The following is a 20169-nucleotide window of genomic DNA, read 5'->3' as shown; positions in this document are numbered from 1 at the left end:
ATAAAAATTTAGCATAGTTAAATGTATAAAAGCATTCACTTAAACTATTACGGCTACAAACAAAACAAAACTTAAGTTTTTTGTTGTGAAAAGTAAAACTTAAACATAAAAAACTCATTTATCATAAAAATGTGACCTATGGAAAATACTGAAGGTTACATTCACTGTTTTAAGTTTGGCAAATTAGCAAATTCAAATTCACGTTGAGTACACGAACACTGAGAACAAACTATTTTTGCAAAGATTTTTAGTTCATTATAAAAGCTGTAAAAAGTTTCATTTTAGTAATTAAATTTATTTGTAATTTAATTTTTTAATATAAATTAGGAATATAAAAGTTCTTGGGATGTTTTCCATTTTATATTTTTAGTTTTAAAAAAGTTATGTTAAATCGACTTAGATGTTTTTTTTATGACAGCGCTAAAAAAGTTGACACAAGCGCCTTATTAGTATTGTTGTACCTATTTTTGTTTAAGTTGTTCCTATTGTTAGTATTACTGTTTCTAAAATTTATTAATATTAATTTGTTATTATTATTATTTTTATTATTATTATTATTATTATTATTATTATTATTATTATTATTATTATTATTATTATTATTATTATTATTATTATTATTATTATTATTATTATTATTATTATTATTGTTATTATTATTATTATTATTATTATTATTATTATTATTATTATTATTATTATTATTATTATTATTATTATTATTATTATTATTATTATTATTATTATTATTATTATTATTATTATTATTATTATTATTATTATTATTATTATTATTATTATTATTATTATTATTATTATTATTATTATTGTTATTACATTTATTATCAGCGTTATAACATAGCATAATACTCATGACACACACTACTCATAACAAAACAACATTAATTTGTTAATGACGTTTTAGTGATTTATTTTACCTAAGAGTTTTGTTAAGTGTATTGTAAACTCTGGAAAACTTAAATTTTTTAGCTATAAGAAATATGGAAGCATTAAATTAAATTTTTTTTCCTTCTTTTTTTGAAGCTTAGCATGATTTTGAGTCCATTTTAGGGAGTATATTACAGATACCGTTATTTTTTTTCTCTTAATGTCTTTTCGAAAGATAATAGAATATATTGAAGTTAGCATTCATGGGCGCCGGCAGGCAAGGGCAAGAGGGGGCAGTTGCCCCCTCCTGGAAAAATAAAATAACAAACTTAATATTCATAAAATTTCTTTTAACTGTTAACTTTAACTCATTTATAGTTTACTCATTTTAATGTAAACTACTACCGTTTAAAATCAAATATTACTATCAAATGCAATGACTTCCACGATGGCGGAAGCTTTTTTATAAAGGCATATTTTATGTTTTAAAAAAAAGATATTTGAATGAAAGTTTAAAAAAATATATGATAGAAAAAGATCATAGAAAAATAAAAAAGGAATAAATAGAAAAAACAATAGATAAAGGAGAAGTATAGAAAACAAAAAAAAGAGAGGAAATAATAATAATAATAAAAAGAAATCGAATTACAATAACAAAGTTCTTACACAAACAAATAAACTTCGAACTAACGAAGAAAGATGTCAATGTGTCAGTTTCATTTACTTTTTTATGCTGTTGTTTTTTTGTTTGTTGGCAAAATGTTTCTTGTTTGTATTGTATTTCTATTTATTTATTTTTTCCAATTTATTGTGCTATATTCATTTTAATAATACTATTACCTTGTGTTTTTTGCTTGCTAAATGTTGATTATTATAATTATATATATTTAATTTGATTAACTTGCATTAACCTGCGTATTTTAATTTTTGTTTTGTTTTTTGGAATATGTCTAATTTGTATGTAATAAATCATTTAATGTTTTTTAACTAGTCATTATATTAATATAAAATTTAGCATTATTAGGTATAATTTAGCATTATTAGCAATCTGAGCGTTTGTCTGGCCTTTGCATGATGAGCGTGCATTGTGAAAAAATACGCTCCAGAAAATCTGAATTTATGGAACAAATTGTAAATAAGTTTGGAAGTGAACGCAGACGACTACAATTTCTATTTACTGAATAACAATGATTTAATTCTTGTGTTTTTATTTTTATATTTTCTTTAATTTTTTGTTGTCACTGGTCTTATAAAATGACTTGACAAATTGATACATTTATGTAGTTTTTGAAATATCACTGTTAAATTTTGTTTTGCCCCCCCCCCCCCTTGTAAAAAATCCTGCCGGCGCCCATGTTAGCATTCATAAGTAACATATTCCAGGTAGCTGTTTCCCAATTCTTTTTACATTGAACTTGACATTGTAACTATGGATTTTAATTAAACTTCTCTATTACGGAGATGTTTAATAACTACGTGATTTTCCATATATTCATAATTATTATTTTTCGTGTGAACTCTATATTTCGCGTGAACTCTATTTTCGTGTGAACTCTATGTTTCGCCGTTCAGCTTATCATTTACACTCTCATTTTTTTGATTGTCTTAAAACACGGGGGCAGGTAGGGAGAGAATGAAAGCATTAATTAAATAATAATACTCATAGAAGTTGGAGCGCGACACGAAAAAGCATAGTTGCTTATACAGAAGCAAATAAAATCCTGGAATTGATAGTTAGCTTTTTCTATACATAAGTAAAAACTTCTGTAAGAGGAAATTAGCTTCCCGTAAAAATAAAAATTTAATAAACCTGGAAATCTGTATGTGCGGAAGCCGCTGTAATCAATTCTGATGGAATATTGATAAAAATTTAGCATAGCTAAATGTATAAAAGTATTCATTTAAACTATTACGGCTACAAACAAAACAAAACTTAGTTTTTTTTTATTGTGAAAAGTAAAACTTAAATATAAAAAACTCATCATAAAAATGCTACGTTTTTGGGTTTGTTCATTTGAACGCGCAATTTATCTAAATCTATTTAAGAACTCATGAGAGAGAGAGAGAGAGAGAGAGAGAGAGAGAGAGAGAGAGAGAGAGAGAGAGAGAGAGAGAGAGAGTTAAAGTTGTTATGTTCAACTGAACGCCTTGTTTTCACATTTGATATTACATTTTTATCCACAGCAAAATTTCAAGCTTGACATTCTGCTTTACTTTCTAAATTTTTCTTGATAAAAATTAAATGATAGCTTTATTGTTTTTTCTTTATTAGAATAGATTTTTTTTATAATGCAGCTGCTACTACATTATAATTCAAATCTATTCAAAATGTATTCAACTAAAAAACTGAAATACTATCCCTTATGAAATAGTTTCTGAAATTAAGTTTTCCATGTTTCACTAAAACTCTTTCTTTCTCTAGAATATTTTTTACCGAGGTATAATTATATTTAGTAACATTTATGTATTGAATACTAAGTGCAACAGTTGCGCCTTAAGTATTGCAAATTTCTGAAACAGGTTTGATAACATCTTCATGATTAAGTTTAAAATTATTTTTTCGCATTAAAGAATATTTTAGTGTAATTCCCGACACTTGTTTTTGAAAATTATAAATTGTCCTTTCTTATTGGAAATTATAGATTTTTTAACTTGATTTATAAGAAAAGTTTTTGTTTGAAATTTGCCGTGATTTTGTTTCGTTATAGACTTTCTACATTTGGAGTCTAAAAACACTTTCCTTGATTTGTACCAATTTAAATTAAATAATATTTACAAACGGATATTATTTATAAAAAAAGACGCCATTTATAACTTGACATTCTCTATATAGTTCACCGAAATCACACTATTTTTTGTATATAATAATAAATTAACGAAATTGCCTTTTCTTTGTCATCTGTAATTGCATTACTGAAATTCAGTATCATCTGTAATTGCATCATTGTACATCAGTGCCCAGACTACTACTAAAGAAATAAACTATACTCTTCTAAAAAAATACAGATTAATAATGAAAGTTAAAACATAAATATCTTATCGGAACAAATGATTACAAAAGTGTTTCAATAAAACTTCAAAAGATAATATCATTCTTATGAAGTTTTTTTTTTGAAATCTCATTATGATTAAGTTTCCTTCCTTTACAATAACAACGATGATTTTTAGAACACCATTAAAAAATAGAACAGTTAAATAAATCCCATCATCATTATAAATATAATTAGTAGTAAAAAATTTTCAAAAATTTAAATTGTGAGCATATTTCTAATACTGAGTATGAATACATTTCGGATCCACCATTTATCTAATGAGATTAGCCTTAGCTCTGATTCAGTTTTCCACATAAAACCTAGCATATAAAAATGTCTTTGTTTTCGATGAGTTTTTCATGTAGTTTTGTTTCGTTTGTTAATATGCGTGATTCTTTAAATTTAGATTGATTTTATCATTTCTTATTTAAAGTCAGCTAAGAAATTATTTCGAATATCGCTGTAGGATATTACAAACTCATTTCGTGTAGCCCTTATCTGCAACTTGAAACGCTCAAAATATATATGCAATTTAAGGACGAGTCGCTTTAAAATTTTATTTATATTGTGTGACGTTAATCTCCAATTTCAATTGCTCAAAAGTGTATATGCTTTTGAAGACAACACCGTGTAAAAATTTACAAAATTCGTGTAGACCTTATATTTTTAAGTACTCGAAAGTATATATATGCAGTTTAAGGCGACAAGCTGTAAAATATTGTTAGTTCCGTGTAGATCTAATCTCCAATTTTAAACATTTTTTTTATTGTATTATATTCGGATTGTATATCTTTATTTCATTAGTAATTATAATGTATAAGATATGGTATATTTACTTACATCTAATTTAATCCATAAAATATGCTTGTTTATATATATAGTATATTTATTATATATTTCTATATTAGATTTTTCATTGAGTTTTCCTTATATTTATTTATCATTTATTATATTTGTATTTATTATACTTTATTTATTACACATTATTTAGGGTGGCCATCTGCGAGTATTGTGAGGTGGGGCTTTTTATAATTTACTTATGGGTATATTTCAGGGAATTGGGATGGGGTTGGTATTTCGCATAGGTTAGGAGGTTCGGGTTAAAAATGTGTGGGGATATGGGGAAGCCTCTTGGTTCTGTGTAGCACTCTGACTTATTCTTGTTAACACGCCTACTTTTCTTTACGTGCAAACTTTTGTTTTAACTCTAATAATAACAGTCCTTTTTCTTTAATATACCGTAATCGTTATTGAAATCTCTACACTTGAAAATTATATAAATACTTATTCTTCTAAACCCCTTTTATAAAATCAAACCTCCGGTCTACTTATATTCCGAAGAACCTAAAACTTTGTACCAACTCTTCTCTTCGTAATTCTTGAAGTTGAGTCTTGTATCCCCTCCTTACGTATCTCTTAACTAACTCCTGACTGACTACTGACTGACTACTGACTGACTCTCATTTACCGACTAAACCCAACTAATTCTTCTCTGATTCCTACTCCAACTCATTCTTCTGTTTTGTATCTCCCTTTTTATATTGGTTCCAATGCTTCGGGCGTTGGCGTCTTTTCATTTTTTATTCGTTATTGTGTAAATTATTAATTAATGGCTTTAGGTGGTTTTATTTTTATTAACGACATCTTGTTTTACTTAGAATTAGCTACCTCACAGTATTTAGCCAGGACAGTCTTGTATTTTTACAAAATGTCCCGTGTCCTTTATTTGACCACATTTGTCCCGTATTTTTAAATTAATTAGTACAAATTTCACTTTTGAATTTTTAATGAAAATTTTAACGTTTTTTTTTAAATCAATTTGCAAATAATGATGTCGTCAAACATTTCTATTTGAAAAACTAAATTTGTCATTTTATTAAATCAAAATATTGTTTTATAAATTAAACTTCTTTTGTCTTACTAAAATAATGTTTTCATCAAATAAATTAGTCAAGGAACAGTTTTGATGTTGTATCAAAGTAGCAAATGTAAAAATCGACTTGATATTAGACAATTGATTCATTGACAACAATTAATTACAAGTCTAAATTAAAATGCTTACATTTTCATAATCTAATTAAGGAAAATGTTTCCTTCCTTAATAATGTTATTTCAAAAGAAAAATATATAAAGTAAAAGTAAATTTATTTTTAAAACTTAATTTATTTGAAAAAATATCTCACAGTTATTATTGAATTTCTCAGCCATTAAATTAAATTTTAAATTAGACAAAAAAAATTTTTTTTGCAGCACAATAACGTTGTACTTGAGATTGCATTCTCAATTTTTTTTACTTAAACGCACTTTTGTCATTCATTAAGAAATAAATTTTATCTGAAAATGTTGAGGAACTTTTAAAAAATAACTACAAAATTTAAAATATTTTGAAAAACAAATTAAAAACTACTTTTTGCTTCAATATATTTACAATAAAATTTTTTTAGCTAATGTCCCGTGTTTTTAGCAAAACTCCCGTATTTTTTGCCAATTTTCCCGTTTTTTTGAAAAAAATCGAAGGCCACCCTAACTTTATATATTGTTTATTGTATTTTATTTATACTTTATCTTTTATTTCTTTCGAATAATTACTTGAAAATATATAAGTTGTTCAATTGATTTCGTGTAGACCTAATCTGCAATATTAGATACTCGAAAGTATATATGCAGCTTAAGGCGACACGCTGTAAAATGTATAAAATTCGTGTAGACCTTATCTCCATTTTTAAGTACTCGAAAGTATATATGCAGTTTAAGGCGACAAGCTGTAAATTATTTGTTAGTTCCGTGTAGACCTAATCTTCAATTTTAAACTTTTTTTTTTAAAATTGTTTTATGTTCGTAATATACATTTTTATTTGATTTGTGTCTATAATATATAGCATATAGTATAATTATTTGCATCTAATTTAATTCACAAAATAATTTGTTTTTATATGGCATATTTATTACATATTTCTATGTTATATTATTTTTCTTTGAGTTTTCATCATATTTTTTTATCATTTACTATATTTATCATTTGTTATACTTTATTTATTATACTTTATTTATTATGCTTTATTTATTGTTTATTGTATTTTATTTATACTTTTTCTTTTATTTCTTTCAAATAATTACTTGAAAGTATGTAAGTTGTTCAAATGATTTCGTGTAGACCTAATCTGCAATATTAGATACTCGAAAGTATATATGCAGTTTAAGGCGACACGCTATAAAATATTGTTAGTTCCGTGTAGACCTAATCTCCAATTTTGAACTTTTTTTTTTAATTGTTTTATATTCGTAATATATATATTTATTTGATTTGTATTGACGATATACATCATGTATTCATTATGATTTGCATACATATATCGTATTTTATAAATTTATACTTCTTACCATTTTGCATATTGTGCATTTATTGTTACATAGTATATTCAATATATTTATTCTATATTTATTATTTATTCCTATTGTAATTTATCTATTATTCATCATGTTTTATTTATATATATTACTTTTCATTCATCAAAAATTTCGACTATCTAATCGAATGTATATTAGTAGCCTAATCTCAAATTTGAAGTATTCGAAATTATATGCAGTTTAAGGCGACATCATTGCAAAATAATATCGATATCGCAGCTTTATATTCTTATTGAAGTACAATAGAACAAATATGTAACATTGGATGAAGTTATTGCATTATTTTGTTGAGAAATAACAGGTTGGTGTTAAGTTAAACACAGTTTTTAAGTATACAAGGAAGTGTCCATTGTAAGCATCATTTCTTGTTAAGCGCGGTAAAAATGTAAAGAAACTATGATGATGTGGATAGATTTATATAGAAACCTTGATAATTATTGAATTGGTATAACTAATATTGTTTACATTGATATAACATAATATTGTTTAAAAAAACTAATTTAAAAAAGATTTTCATTACTTAAAAATCTACGCATTACTTTTAAATTATGAAATGACGTAACTTTGATTCCGTGCCAAATTGAATTTTTTTTGGCGTAAGAAAATGTATATCTTGTTTATTTCGATACACACTCGTATTCAAGACAAAACAAAATATTTTTTAAATAAGTATTCTAAAAGTCTTTATTAAACAGTTTTTATTTTTTTGATTTAGACTTAAATAACATAAATAATTGTTATAAATATTCGTGTAGGCCTAATCTTCACTTTTAAGGATTTGTACGATATACATGCTTAACAATAAAACGCTGGTTTTTAGCGAAATTTTAAATAAAAAACAAAAATATTAAATGGAAACTCTATAAATGATCAAAGAAAACCACGCAGATTGTGAAAAAAGTATCAGCTAAAAAAAATTAGTCAGAAAAATTATGCTTGAATTAAGGTCTACACGAAATATGTCGCCCTTAGTTATATGTAGACCTAATATAGCAAACTTTCACATTTCGTGTAGACGTAAACTGCTCTTATATATATATATATATATATATATATATATATATATATATATATATATATATATATATATATATATATATATATATATATATATATATATATATATATATATATATATATATATATATTTCTGATTATTTTTCTGAGATTTCTGAAGTCTTTACTGACGAAACATTGTGTAAAAAATTGAAATTAATGATTTCTAATAATTTATTATTGCTCTGTTCTTTTAAGAACATTGAGCACTCTATTTTATAGAATATACTAGCAAAAAGCAACCCGTAATACGGGTTATGGTCGGTCTGTTACTTAACAGACGGACCATATTTATAGTGGCAGTTTTCCACAATTTAAAGTTGCGAAACCTTAACTATACCCTTTTAGAAAAACGCCTTCAAATTGACAAAATCAAACCATCTGTAAAATTAAAATAAAAAGTATGCGGATGTAAAACAATTTACCAATTATTCAACATTATTTAAGTAATTTACAACTGACGTAAGTCACATCAGTGTAAGGCAGAACCATTTTCCTCGACATTACTAAGTTCAACACAATATGTTTTTAGTTACTAACACAAAATAATAACACTTTATCATGCTTTAAATTGACGAAAAAGTAAGGCTATATTCTTGTTATATTTTTTATAACATGAATTTTAATTAATAAGATTAATATTAAGCGAACGTAAATTATACATGATTTATTAATTTTTTGGTATCCCCTTGATACATTTTTCTTTAAAACAGGAAATTGTCCTTAAAACGTTAAATGCACACAGCCAGATTAATTTATTAAAAATAACTGACCATTACTATATATGGCACTAATCTGACCATTTATATATATATGTCCTCTTTGTTCAATAGCTTTTAGTAAACGGTAATTTACTACCATTTACTAAAAATTCCTTTTGTTACTCGAAATTTAATTCTCTTAACTATTTTGACACTAATGAAGGACCTCCCTTCCCCGTTTTTGCCTTAATGGTGGTCAGGAGAATATTTATTTTTATTAAGAGTAGTCAAGTTTTTGATGAAGACCTTTTACCAGAATAATGAAATGTAAAACAATGATTTACGTGTATAAGAATTTTCTCTTTTTATTATTTATAAGAATTTAACATATATAAGAATTTTTTCTTTCTTCAAAAGTGTTGCAAATGCAAACTAAGCTAACTAATTAGTTTAAAACCTTATAAAATTTAAGTAACTCGATATTTGAAAAATGCGCTAAACTACAATATTAACCACCCATTTAAAGATTCCCTACATTACGTACAGTAAATTATTACGCTTAAAATAGAGAAAATTTTAAAAAAATTGAACTAGTTGCATACATTTATATCATTTTAACTGACCAAAATTTACAATAAAAGGTAATCAGATTTCTTTTTATAAATCGTATAAATGCGTCAATCGTAAATCCTAAAGAAAAAAAAATGGAATTATGATACTATAATTACAGCAACAAAAAAAAAAAAATAAAATAAAATAAAACACCACATAAAAACTGAAAATCGATTTACCTATTTATTGTAACCCATTTTGACATGGCAGTTAATATAAACATTTATCGAAAATTTAACAATAAAATCTGTTTCGAAGTACAAAAGGATTAACAATACTATATATATATATATATATATATATATATATATATATATATATATATATATATATATATTAGGGTACGTCACTTAAAAAAAAAATGAGCAAAGAAACTTCTAGCATCAATATTATAGTGCCAATATGTATAATAAATAAAAATTCGAAAAAAAAATTTGAAAAAATTTTTTTTTACCTACCGGGGAACTGGTTCTTTTGTCACCGTAAAATTGTAAATTATCCTTATATCAGAACGTAAAGTTTTCGAATTAAAAAAAATTATATCTCAGTGAACATCTGTGAACTTTTCATTTTATTTGTGTATAACACATGAAAAAAACTAGGGAAATGATTGGCATCGAAAAACCAAGTTTAAACTAGGGCCGGCGAGCTGGGAGCCCGGGGGGTTACCAGATCTTTTTTTTATTTTTTAGAAATTTCAAGTAATATTAAGTAATAATACAAAAATTAGAAAGAAAAAAAAATTCTCTATCTACCCGGTAATTTGTTTATTTTTAAGATGTCAGATATGAAAAAGAAAAAAACAAATGACATTAATATTAACCATTTGTTTGGCATAGTGACATTCATATTAAAACATATTTACTGTATATATAATCAAATTCAAGTGTCTGTTAAAAAAATGTTTCTTAGATCTTTTTTAGAGTGCAGCTTAGGCATTAATAGTCTATGAGCCAACCTAGCCCTGACAAATCCATCTCTTCTCTCGAATCCACAAACAGATGCAGATGCATCTGTCACTTCTTTTACCGCTCTTTCGCAAGATTGTGTGTGTAGGGGAAAGTAGGGTGCTTCAAAAGGTATCTCTAAGAAATTGTCAAGATCTTTTGTAGGTATTTGACATGTAAATACAGGTTCTGATTTATCTTCTTTGTCCCAGTTGATCAGTTCTTGTATGGATATAGCTCCCAGATTGAGTTGGACCTTCTTCCTTATCCTGAATCGAGTGTCTCCATACTCCGAACTTCTCCGTATCTCTTTGATGGTTTTAATGGCAAATCTCCTAGATTCTTTATCTGAGCTTGCTATAAGGGAAAGAATCAAAGATTCAGAATGAGCAAAATAAGCTCCATTTTTTATGTAGGGAGTAACAATTTCTTTTATCTCATCCTCCTGTTTTCTTAGCAGCCTTAACAGTGTTACTATGTGTTCCGGGGCCTCAACAATACTGTGTTTCACTTTGATTTTATACCACATGTGAAAATACACTTGAACTACCCATTTTAAAATTAAGTGAAATCTTCTTAGCACATCATCAGTAAAGCCATGGTTACTCATATGGAGAAAAATAATCGCTTCGCCAATAGTAAGCCATCTGCTATGAGACAAATTGCCACATTTAGCCATTTTAAGATTTGGGTCCATCTTGCCTGTAGTCAAACATGTAATCAGTTTATAGCAGAGAGCTGAATCTGTTGACATTGAACTTAGAATTTTTTCAGGGATCTGGATTAATGGTTCCAACTGCGCAATAGGTTCAAATGTATCAAGTCTTTCCATACTGTTTACTTTTAAAAGAGCTTTTCCAATTGGTCCAGTGAAACCAACATTTGAATTGGTGGGTCCATCCAGAGTGACAATAATGTGCCTCAAAGGAAGCTCATTGCAATGTAGCATACAAATAGACCAGAAACACTTTCTACCTAACAATTGTTCAAGATTTGTCAACAAACCTCCATCTTTCCCTGAACCAGTTACAGCGTTTGTTGAATCTCCTCCTATTACTTCTAGAGATTTATGTACTCCCCGAGGAACCATCCAGTTAAAGAGTCCAATAGCTGCTTGTTTAGCAGGCTTATTAGGAGGTATTGCCTTCATGGGTGTAAAATGTGTAATATAGTGACCGTCAGGTTCAGAAGTAACAGTAATGTGTTCTTCTTTTACAACCCTTTGATGAAATCGTTTTGTTACAGGGTTGTGCTTTAAAACTCTGGTAAAATCTTTTCTGCTATCAGCAAATATACCTTTGATAGATTGTAATTGAAACTTCATTTCTTCAGATGTCTTTGCTTTAGTCATTACTGCTTTCCTAGCCCTAATAACTTTCTTAGGATCTACAGCCAAATAGGACATTTCAGGTGTTAAAAAGTTACCAAGAATAAGGTCTTGAAGGAAAGCTGAAACTACTGCTGATGTTGCAGCTGGTGAAATATCAAATCTCAAAGAAGCTTCAGCAGTATTACTAATGGACAAAAAATTTAGTTTCCATTTATCTGTTGAAGCAGGTTCATCTTCCATTTCTATTCTATTTGAATTATCATCACGTATGAAAGACTCAATATAATCTTTACTTTTTGAAGTTTCTTCCTCTTCTTTTTTTCTAATTTGTTTTTCTAGACTTGACTTTCTTTTCAGCTTCCTCTTTTCTAAAGAAACCTGTCTAGCTGTTTCCTTAGTATCTTTACAAGTCATTTGATATTTTGATAGTGACCCCGTTTTTTCTCTTTCAGCTTTTAACCAAATAAGTTCACTTTTTGGAATCTTATTTTCCCTTGGACAAGTACACTGAATATGTGCAAAATCTAGACAACTATTTAATTTTGAGCATTTTTCATTACATAAAGTGATTTCACATTTACAAGATGTAATGTCAAGCAATTGATCTAATTTAATTTCCCATGTAGAAACAGTTTTTTGGGCTGCTTTTCCTCTAGAAATTTGACTAAACTTATTCCAGGCTAATTCTATTTTTTGTACCAAAGATATCTTGTTTATTACCACAGGAAACTTGAAAAGAGCATTCGATCTTGTCCACTGTTGAAGAACCAAGTCTGCTAATTGTACACTAAGTTCTCTTACAGACATAAGCCTCCTTAAAAATAAAACAAAGTGAATACAAGTAAATACAAACAATATTTCTGCAATCTTTAAATTTAACTTTTCATTACATACTTGTCAATATCTTTTTCAATGAGCATACTTTCTTGTATTAAAAGACCCTTTCTCAGGATATCTCTAATAGTAGGCACTTCTGAAGGATTAAGATCATTACTTCCACCCAAATACAGTGAAAATTTTGACTCTTTTTTATCCAAATTGAATCTAGTAATTTTAGGAGCACTCATTCTTCCTATTAATATTAAATAAATACTAGCAATTAACAAAACTGGAAATCAACCAAACCGGAAGTAAAGTACTTTTGTACCGCATTTCCTTGTATGAGGTACATAAATGCACTTACGGAAGTAATTTATTTCCAGTTTTATTGATTGCTAGCATGAATAAACAAAAACATATGGTTAAAAAAAAATATTTCAGAATGTGATGTATTGTACTTTTTCCAGAGTACATAAAGAATAGTACATTAGTACAGAAGTGTGTATTATGTACATTGTGCGCAAACTACACTTTTGTATTAATGTAATAAACGTAGAAAATAATGTGCACTTCTGTACAATGCAATAAATGTAGAGATAACTGGTGAATACAAGTAAATACAAACAATATTTCTGTACAATGTAATAAATGTAGAAATAAATATTTAAAAATAACCTACAACTTTTCCGAACTTTGCATTTCTAAATATACAGGGCAGACGACACGGTTCTCAAAGTTGGGGGAGTTGTGGGGAGCACAATCATCAACTACTATAAAAGATCCTCCATATCTAAAAACTTCAAAACCTTTGTAAAAAAAAAAAAATTTTATAGAAAAAGTGAGGGGGCTTTATAGAAAAAGTGAGGGGAGGGGGCAGTGACCCCTTGATCCTCTGGCGTCATCAGCCCTGGTATAATCTCAATTTTTCAACGCCAATCATGTTACCTTTTTTTTATTATTTGTTAGACACAAAGAACATCAAAATCGAACTAAACTCACTGAGATATGACTTTTTTAAATTTGTGATTTTTTACAATCTGACATCTTCCTAAAAGAACGAGTTCCCCGGTAGGTAAAAAAAAGTTTTTTCAATTTTTTTTTTCGAATTTTTATTTATTATACATATTGGCACTATAATATTGATGCTAGAAGTTTCTTTGCTCATTTTTTTTTTAAGTGACGTACCCTAATATATATATATATATATATATATATATATATATATATATATATATATATATATATATATATATATATATATATATATATATATATATATATATATAAAACCAATTTAAGATATAAATTGCATTTTTAGCATAATGTTGTCTTAGCTTTCAGTAAATAAATAAAAGCAGTAAGTTCCAATAATGAAACAACCTATTATTCATTTTTTACAGTAGTCACCAACATGAAGGTGTCTATTGTTAAAAATGAATACCAACACAAAACATCACAACAATAACACATAACAATAGAATATTTACATCCTTCATCCTAAAATCCAGTGAAGATAACAAACCAAATTAAAATATGAAAGGCAAAATTAGAAAACCAATTTAAAATTAACTATATTTATCTTTTTACTAAACATATAAATACATAAAAGTATATTTGTTTTTATGTTCAATATTAGTTATTCAATTACTTCAAATTTAGGACATGAAAACAGCCTAGATTAAAAGATCAAGGTTGCATACTCTCATACACATTACGCTAAACATTGACAGACATTATTATGTGTTTTGAGAATAGTTAAAAAAGGCTAGACAACACAACCTAGCTCCAAAGCAGTAACTCCGCCTGGCACTAAATGCTGCCAAGTCACAACTCTGCTATAAGTACATTGCTTGGCTGGCAAGGTTATCAATCTTGCTCAACATAATGCCAAATCACACCACTTTGAAAACATGGAAACAACATAATATAAACATATATACAACTATAAACAAATATGGTTTTATATAACACATTTGATTAATAATCTTTTCAATTTGATGAAGAGTAGCTCACTCAGCTATTAGAAGTGGGATTGAGCGGTGAATGAAATCTTCCATCATAAAAGCTTTGCATGTATTCCAGAGATGTAAAGGATTGTCAGATTCACAAAAGGTCAAAATAATTGAAAACAACTGTCTAATTTGCTTTGGCATATGTGTTAAAACCGCCTCAGAAGGAGTATTCTGCCATTCAGTATCATCTTGCAACAAACCTTTCAAAACAAATGCTTCACGAAATGTTTCAAGTACAATACCATTAACAGTACACACATCCTCCCAAGATGTTGCTCCTTTTGCTTGCAAAAGTAACAGTTTAAGAAAAAACAATTCTCAAGTTGGATTAACTTTATCCATTCTTACTATCACCTTATTACCACCCCTTTGTCTAACCTTCCATTTACAATGTTTATCATCAAATATAAAGTGATAAGGAATGTCTACATAAGAATAGCAATGTGCTCTTTCATTTTCAGTATTTAACTTAAACCATGCCATTAGGTGCATATCACGCTGAGCTGCACAATCTAAAGCCATATTTTCTGCTCCTTCTCTAAAATACACTAATTGATTTTCAGGTAGATGTTTACCAAGTCACAGCACTTTAAAAACACGGAAAGAACATAATATAAACATATGTACAAACTATAAGCACAATAAATGTGTTTAAATATGTATATAAGGTTAAATATATGCTAAAATAAATAAACACCTTATATACATATTTAAACACATTTTTAAAACAATTATGTAACACATATTAACACATAAACAAACAGTAAAAAAACACTTTACATTATTATAAAAACACATTGATAAAACATCTATAAAGCACTTATTACACTATTAACACTTATTACACACATACATATCAAAAAAGCATATATGCAAACAATAAACGTGTGCAAACAAAAATTCTAAAAATGACGCAAGAAAATTTAAAAAGATACAAAATATATATTTACAAACAATTCTCTTTACCTTCTTTTTTTTCTCATAAAAACTGTAATCTTCATAACAACATTTAACCTTTACATACAATAACATGTGACATGCGTTGTCAGTGTTGGCACAAAATTTTAATTTTTTTTCCTAAATTTTCTAAAAAAGAACAAAAATAGTTAATAGCATCACAGAAATTTCAAAGCAAAAATAACAATTTTGGCGCTACTGCACTTTCGCACCCCCCTTTTTTTATTGCAGATTATGATAGAAAATTTTATGCTGATTCAGAAAAATATAAAAACATGGACCTGAAAATCAACGGAAAGTGCTCTAATTCGAAGTTAAAGTTGTAAAAAATCCCACTAAAAACCCTTATATTCGCCATTTTGAGAATAATAAGTTAATGATCTTTTAGCTTATAGAAGCAATACATTAATAGCACGGTTTTTACGTTACAAAAGTCGTTAAAGTATGTTTTTCCGAAGTGTCTTGGTATGCGCTCTTACCTAGCCATAAGCTACTCAGAGCGCAATATTGTACACGCATGCGCAATTATTTTATTATAACTACGATTTATATTTCACAATAAAGCTGGTTTGGATAGGCGGTTAGGGTTAGGATTAGGGTTAGGGTTAGGGTTAGGGTTAGGGATAGGGTTAGGGATAGGGTTAGGGATAAGGATAGGGATAGGGATAGGGATAGGGATAAGGATAGGGACAGGGATAGGGATAGGGATAGGGATAGGGATAGGGATAGGGATAGGGATAGGAACAGGGATAGGGATAGGGATAGGGATAGGGATAGGGATAGGGATAGGGATAGGGATAGGGATAGGGATAGAGATAGGGATAGGGATAGGGATAGGGATACGGATACGGATAGGGATACGGATAGGGATACGGATAGGGATACGGATAGAGATAGGGATAGGGATAGGGATAGGGATAGGGATAGGGATAGGGATAGGGATAGGGATAGGGATAGGGCAGTATAATATAAATTATTCATCAATTTGTCTGCATTCTCACATTCTACGTTTAACCTGTATTTGAAATCTTCCATTAATTTCATTTTGTTATAACACTTTCGTTAAAATACTTTAAAATAATAATGTTAAGGCTAATTGAAACCAGGTCTGCTTATTGCGCAATATAACGGTAATTAATTTTCGTTAAAACTGAAAGCGTTTTAAAAAAGATTTTTAAAAAATGGCGAATATTAGGGATCTTTAGTGAGATTTTTTAAAACTTTGACTTCGAATTAGAGCACTTTCCATTGATTTTCAACTCAATGTTTTTATATTTTTCTGAACCAGCATGAAGTTTTCTATCATAATCTGCAATAAAAAAGGGGGGTGCGAAAGTGCAGTAGCGCCACAATTTTATGGAAACAGCATTAGTATAACTTTAAATAACATCCATACCCCTATTTTCCTTCTGATAACTAAAATAATAGAAATAAATCTACTAAAAAAAAAACTAAAACAAACAAAATGTAAACGATTTAAAAAATTAAAATCCTTTCTACTTTAAATTCTTTCTACTTTATCTAATAAAAACCTAAATCTTTTCTACTTTATATAATAAAAATGTATATATAACTATTCCTTATACTTACTTCAATTATAATATGATCTTAAAGATAATTATTTATCTTAATATGATTCTTTATGTTGTATATCTAAACTAATAATTAAATTCCAAAAGGAAAAAAGTTCTAACTCGCTTGAAAGATCTTTCTCCCATGACTGCGTGCATTTACAGAACACGTTATATCAAAGCCTAGTAACTAATTCAAAGCCTAGTAACTTATGACGAAACGACGTTGAACATTAAGCATTTCTGTAGGAATTATATTATGATTAATAAATTGTTGTTATATATATATATATATATATATATATATATATATATATATATATATATATATATATATATATATATATATATATATATATATATATATATATATGAGTAAATCTATTGCGGCGGTAAATACCGCCTCCTTAAGCAGGGAAATTTGTTAGAGTGGCGGTAATTTTCTAAGATGAGGCAACCGACTTTAAACGAGACAAAGCTCAGTGAAACTCAACTCAACTTTGTTAAAAAATGGACTTACATAAAGGCTAATCCTTTCAAACAGCAACTGAAGCTCAAGCATTTATTACTCAATTTTCAAAAGATCATATATATATCATATATTTATATATATATATATATATATATATATATATATATATATAAATACACTTTGTATATACTAAATAAATTAAGACTCAAATGCAAATAAATTGCTTTATATGTGGAAAAAATTATCTTTTTACCTATTTGCATTGCATGACTTTTTTAGGTTTCATTTTTATTTTTAGTTTACCCACAACAAGCTAATATCATGGTTACTCCGTATCTTTCAACACATCCTTCAATTGCTGGTCAACTGCGATTACCTCTGCACGGTGGGAAAACGAGAAAACTTCAGGCAAACTGTTATAAATGGAAACAGTAATAAAAAAAAGCGACTTAGGCAATCAGGAAAAGAATATATAAATATCAGGGGCAAGTTTATTCAACCAAAAAGTATTAAAAATGGAAAAGATTGTGGAAATTGTTGCAAGTTTAAGTGTTCTGTGAAAATTTCAGAAGACGAGAGAAAAAAATTATTTAATGGACTGTGGGGAATGTCTCAGATTGAAAAGCAAGACTTGTTTAGTAAAACTACTGAACGATTAGATAAAAAAACAACTCAGATCAATAAAGTAAGCAAATCAAGAATAAAATATACTTATTTTTACAATTTCTTTGTTGATAATGTCAAACATTGTGTATGTAAGGTGTTTTTTTTGCCTACATTAGACATCAGCAGCAGGCAAATATCATACTATCATGAAAATAAGCTTGAAACTGGTATTCCTGCCCCTACAAAATGGGGAAAACATTGTAAAAAAAAAGTTTCTGAAATGACTAAACAGAGTATAGAAAACCATATTAACTTGTTTCCACGAGTTGAGTCACATTATTGTCGAAGCATTTCCTGCAAACAATACTTTAATGGTTCATTAAATTTGAAGAAACTTTATGATTTGTATTTAACATATTGCACTCAATATAAAATTTTACCAGCAAAGGAATGTATGTACCGCAATATTTTTAACACCAAATTTAATATTGAATTTCAAAAGCCAAAAAAAGATCTGTGTGATACATGCTACCAATTTTGCATTATTGAAAATGCAAGTGAAGAGCAAATCCAAAAGTATAACAAGCATATTGCATCAAAAAATGAAACAAAGATCGAGAGAGATAAGGATCGAAAGTTGAAGTCCCCTACCACAACCACAGTTTGTATTGATCTACAAAATGTCTTGAGCTTGCCAAAAAGTAACGTGGGAAACTTCTTTTATAAAAGAAAGCTCAGTTGTTATAATTTAACTGGTTACTCTTCGCTGAACAAAAAAGCATATTGTGTATTATGGCATGAAGGTATGTCTGGTCGTTCCGGAACGATATTGCCAGTGCTGTGATATGTATGCTAAATGTATGCTACAAGGATTTTCCTAATATTGACAAGTTTTTACTTTGGTTTGATTCTTGTGTTCCACAAAATAGAAACAGTCATATGTCAGCTGCATTGCGTGAGTTTCTTATTGATCATCCAAATATTAAAATCATTGAACAAAAGTATTGTGAGCCAGGGCATAGCTCCATTCAGTAATGTGATAATATACATAGTCAGATTGAGAAATCATTACAATCGGCAGAAATATTCAGCCCTCCCGAGTTGGTAAAAGCAATGTTAAATGTTAACCAACGTAAACCATTTTTTGTATACCAAATGCAAAAAAAGGACATTAAAAATTACTACTAGAAAAGGAGAGTTCTGGGACAAACCCATTTTTGATCTCCGTTTTGGATTTTTTTGATAATTGAGGGGTGTGAAAATGTTTTGATCTCCGTTTTGGATTTTTTTGATAATTGAGGGGTGTGAAAATGTTTTGATCTCCGTTTTGGATTTTTTTTGATAATTGAGGGGTGTGAAAATGTTTTGATGACTTTGGGGTGAGAAAATGTTTTGATGATTTTGGGGTGTCGGGAAAACGTTTTTTCATGACGTGATAAAGCATCATGAAAAAAATTTAATTTTTGTAAAGGTGTTTGAATCTTGCGCGAAGTTATGCGTAATAATATGCTTGTCCGAGAAGAAGGTTAAAGCTTCCGGATTGACCGACTTGAGCGTCGCCGGAGTTGAGAGTGACGACGAGCCTTCTTCCGGCTGCGACGCTTGGCATGGAGTCTGCATTTGCAAAATTTCTGTAAAAGGAGATGGTGGTGGTGGATCCGATGGTGGAGTTGGATTGTAACAGCAGTCCAGTCGATGTGTTGTTGAATGAGGATACGTTTGATCCGTTCCAAGAAGACAAATAAAAATCTTCCAATC

The 20169-nt window shown here is 28.2% G+C and overlaps 1 protein-coding gene, 1 long non-coding RNA gene and 1 pseudogene across 5 annotated transcripts; 1 reads left to right on the top strand and 2 right to left on the bottom strand.

Annotated features, from left to right (window-relative positions):
• Positions 1-9566: 9566 nt before the first annotated feature.
• Positions 9567-17224, bottom strand: LOC149884373 (uncharacterized). Of its 3 annotated transcripts, none has more exons than XR_016455789.1 (3): positions 17159-17224; positions 15772-15891; positions 9567-9775 (listed from the first exon to the last, which is right to left on the bottom strand). It is a non-coding gene; the product is annotated as an uncharacterized LOC149884373 (long non-coding RNA). The 3 variants fall into 3 exon arrangements; XR_016455788.1 differs by lacking the exon at positions 9567-9775 and adding an exon at positions 14129-15392; XR_016455787.1 differs by lacking the exon at positions 9567-9775 and adding an exon at positions 14129-15343.
• On the bottom strand, positions 10450-13907 carry LOC149884374 (uncharacterized). 2 transcript variants are annotated; one of them, XM_090098933.1, is made up of 3 exons: positions 13473-13907; positions 12869-13046; positions 10450-12788 (listed from the first exon to the last, which is right to left on the bottom strand). In XM_090098933.1, exons 2-3 carry the CDS (start codon positions 13039-13041, stop codon positions 10580-10582), a joined length of 2382 nt encoding a protein of 793 aa, XP_089955059.1. In that variant the 5' UTR covers positions 13042-13046; positions 13473-13907; the 3' UTR covers positions 10450-10579. The 2 variants fall into 2 exon arrangements, with proteins under 2 accessions (XP_089955059.1, XP_089955058.1); XM_090098932.1 differs by having other exon boundaries at positions 12869-13907.
• Positions 17225-17781: 557 nt separating the features above from the next.
• On the top strand, positions 17782-19599 carry LOC145183788 (uncharacterized; annotated as a pseudogene).
• The last annotated feature ends 570 nt before the right edge of the window (positions 19600-20169 follow it).

Source organism: Hydra viridissima, unplaced genomic scaffold, assembly GCF_058129835.1.
Source record: "Hydra viridissima isolate aposymbiotic clone 2 unplaced genomic scaffold, HvirCarnegie_v1 scaffold_9, whole genome shotgun sequence".
NCBI classification, from domain to species: domain Eukaryota; kingdom Metazoa; phylum Cnidaria; class Hydrozoa; order Anthoathecata; family Hydridae; genus Hydra; species Hydra viridissima.
This window is presented reverse-complemented; position numbering and strand designations above follow the sequence as displayed.

What these genes read in the sequence shown, in the direction of transcription:
- LOC149884374 (XM_090098932.1), bottom strand. Translation starts at nt 13,041, where the DNA reads ATGAGTGCTCCTAAAATTACTAGATTCAATTTGGATAAAAAAGAGTCA. An exon ending in ATTGAAAAAGATATTGACAA is followed by an intron (nt 12,789 to 12,868) that starts GTATGTAATGAA and finishes TTTATTTTTAAG; the next exon opens with GAGGCTTATGTCTGTAAGAG.